At 31.1% G+C, this 2,441-nt stretch overlaps 1 protein-coding gene across 1 annotated transcript; it reads left to right on the top strand.

The window, feature by feature from the left end:
- The first annotated feature begins 387 nt into the window (after window positions 1-387).
- On the top strand, window positions 388-1,677 carry LOC143572303 (palmitoyl-monogalactosyldiacylglycerol delta-7 desaturase, chloroplastic-like). The gene is made up of 5 exons (XM_077057494.1): window positions 388-732; window positions 816-956; window positions 1,043-1,183; window positions 1,261-1,367; window positions 1,464-1,677. Exons 1-5 carry the CDS (start codon window positions 388-390, stop codon window positions 1,675-1,677), a joined length of 948 nt encoding a protein of 315 aa, XP_076913609.1.
- Window positions 1,678-2,441: the final 764 nt, after the last annotated feature.

Genomic DNA, 2,441 nt, shown 5'->3' with positions numbered 1-2,441 from the left:
CATGTCATCATAATAACCTACCAAAATGGTAAAAAAAAACTTGAATGATTGGATAGATGAAACTTGAGTGATCTAAATGAGCCAAAAAAGTTAGTGAGTAACTTAATTGATACATAAAAAGTTTGTGAGTAACTTAATTGAGATAAAGAAAGTTAGAGTAACCAAATTGGTACAATAGAAAAAGTTTGTTAGTGAAGTTTTCCTTTTTTTTAATTATTTGAAGTTTATTATTTTATTGAATTTACTAAAACAACTTATATAAATGATAAACTGCATGCCTAATCTATTACAAGGCCATAGTCCTTAGGACATGACGTGCTTGTCCCTCTCTATAAATACATATGCTTTGTGCCTTTATCAAAACCATAATATAATATAGATTCAAAAATGAGAGATTTTATTACAGTTTCTCAAGGTGTAAAGGCCTCCACATATAGAAAAATACTGCTCTCAGATGTGATGGTTACGAGGAAGAGAAACCTCTTCATGAGTCGAACATGGAGTGCTGTTGATATCAAAATAGCTGTTGGGATGATAGTTGTTCACTTGCTTGCACTTTTTGCGCCATTTAAGTTTACTTGGGGTGCATTCTGGGCAAGCTTTATTACCGCCGTCTTGTTTGGATTATTTGGTATAACTCTGTCGTATCACCTTAACCTTGCACACCATAGTCTAAAGCTTCCCAAGTGGCTTGAGTACACCTTTGCGTATCTTGGAGTCCTAGCTTTGCAAGTTTGTTTTATAATATGTTTTTCTTTCATGCGTGTACTTTTACTTGCAACAATTAAAGGAATTTAAATGATACACGTATATAGAGGGATCCCATCTTTTGGATGAGCATACATAGATATCACCATCGGTATGTTGATACCGAGAAAGATCCACATTCTCCAATCTTTGGATTTTGGTTTAGTCATATGGGTTGGATCTTTGATAGCGGCTATATATTTGAAAAGGTACTTTAAATCTTCATGTTCCAAGAAAAAACAAAATGTTTCTCTTGCCCAATTATCACATTTGAGTTAGAGATTTAATTTTGCAGTATCAAGAACGTAAAAATGTAGAGGACTTGAAGAATCAAGCATTCTATAGATTCATTAAAAGAACCTATTTATTGCATCCATTTGCATTCGCTGTCCTCACGTATTGTTTTGGTGGATTTACCTACCTTGTTTGGGTTAATGTACGCAATAATTTATTTTAAATTTTGCTCAACTATTTTGAAAATTTGCATTTGATGCGCCAAGATGTAATATGTAGGGAGTAGCAACCACATTGGGATATCATGGGACATTTCTAGTTAACTCAGCTTGTCGTATATGGGGAAATCAAGCATGGAACACAGGTGATCTCTCAAAGAATAATTGGTAAGTTTACTAAAAAAATAATATCAATTTATATTTTTAGTATGGGTTACAATAGTGTTAGCAATTTAAATTATAAATAGTGATATATGAATACAGGTGGGTGGCATTGATTACTTTTGGTGAAGGATGGCATAATAACCACCATCCATTTGAGTATTCAGCTCGACATGGGTTAGAATGGTGGCAAATTGATTTTTGTTGGTATGCAATAAGGTTTCTTGAAGCGGTAGGGTTAGCTAGCAATGTCAAATTACCGACCGACGATCACAAAATTAAGATGTCATACACTTCTCTTAACAAATTTGGGTGATCATAGCTTCTCTTTCCAAGTTCAAATCATTACGTGAATACTATATGTGTGCGTGATGTATGAAACTTTTAAAAACCTATGTGCACTAAGAATAAAATGTATCCTGTGTTATTTGTTTGTAGTACTATATATGCGTACGTGTTATGCGTAAACATTTAAGTACATGTGTGTTAAAAATAAATGTATGCAATGGTATATATGTTTCTTCTTTTTAAAAATTTTAGATGTTCGAATTCCATTCTTTTATTGGGCTTATTAGCGTTGAAATTAAATAACTTTGTATTTTTTTTAATTATATTTGAGTTTGTAAGCCATAAAGTTAAATTGGCATTAATATGTTCGGGTAAAATTAAAATACAAAGTATAACAAAAATTAGAAGAGTGAGAATGATTCTAATCCATTGATCTTAAATTTGGATGATAGAGATTAATTTAAGAATAAAAATTGAATAAAAATGGATGAGAAGGGCATGAAGGTAATAATTCACTTATGATGACTTTCTCTATTCACAGGCAAGACACATGTCAAATCTTCCACCATTTTAAAACGTCTATAACTTTTTCATACGACATTTTTTTAAATTTTTTTACCATAATAACAAGCGTGTTTTTATTTTTAATATGAATATCATATTCTTATATAAAAATAAAAAAACGTTGGTGGATTTTTATATTATGTTATTTGGTTGTCCATTATGTTTAATTGAGTTTTTTATGCATTGTGTTATAGATTTTGGCTATTGTGTTTTTCAATTGGTATTCAT

Source organism: Bidens hawaiensis, unplaced genomic scaffold (genome assembly GCF_021521415.1).
Source record: "Bidens hawaiensis isolate Kalapana, Puna unplaced genomic scaffold, B.hawaiensis_p1.1 tig00025798_1, whole genome shotgun sequence".
NCBI classification, from domain to species: Eukaryota; Viridiplantae; Streptophyta; class Magnoliopsida; order Asterales; family Asteraceae; genus Bidens; species Bidens hawaiensis.
This window is presented reverse-complemented; position numbering and strand designations above follow the sequence as displayed.

Bases quoted from the DNA above. Each gene is read 5' to 3' on its own strand.
- LOC143572303 (XM_077057494.1), top strand. From the start codon at position 388: ATGAGAGATTTTATTACAGTTTCTCAAGGTGTAAAGGCCTCCACATAT. The intron at 1,184-1,260 runs GTACGCAATAAT...TGTAATATGTAG, and splicing joins CCTACCTTGTTTGGGTTAAT to GGAGTAGCAACCACATTGGG. The intron at 1,368-1,463 runs GTAAGTTTACTA...ATATGAATACAG, and splicing joins GATCTCTCAAAGAATAATTG to GTGGGTGGCATTGATTACTT.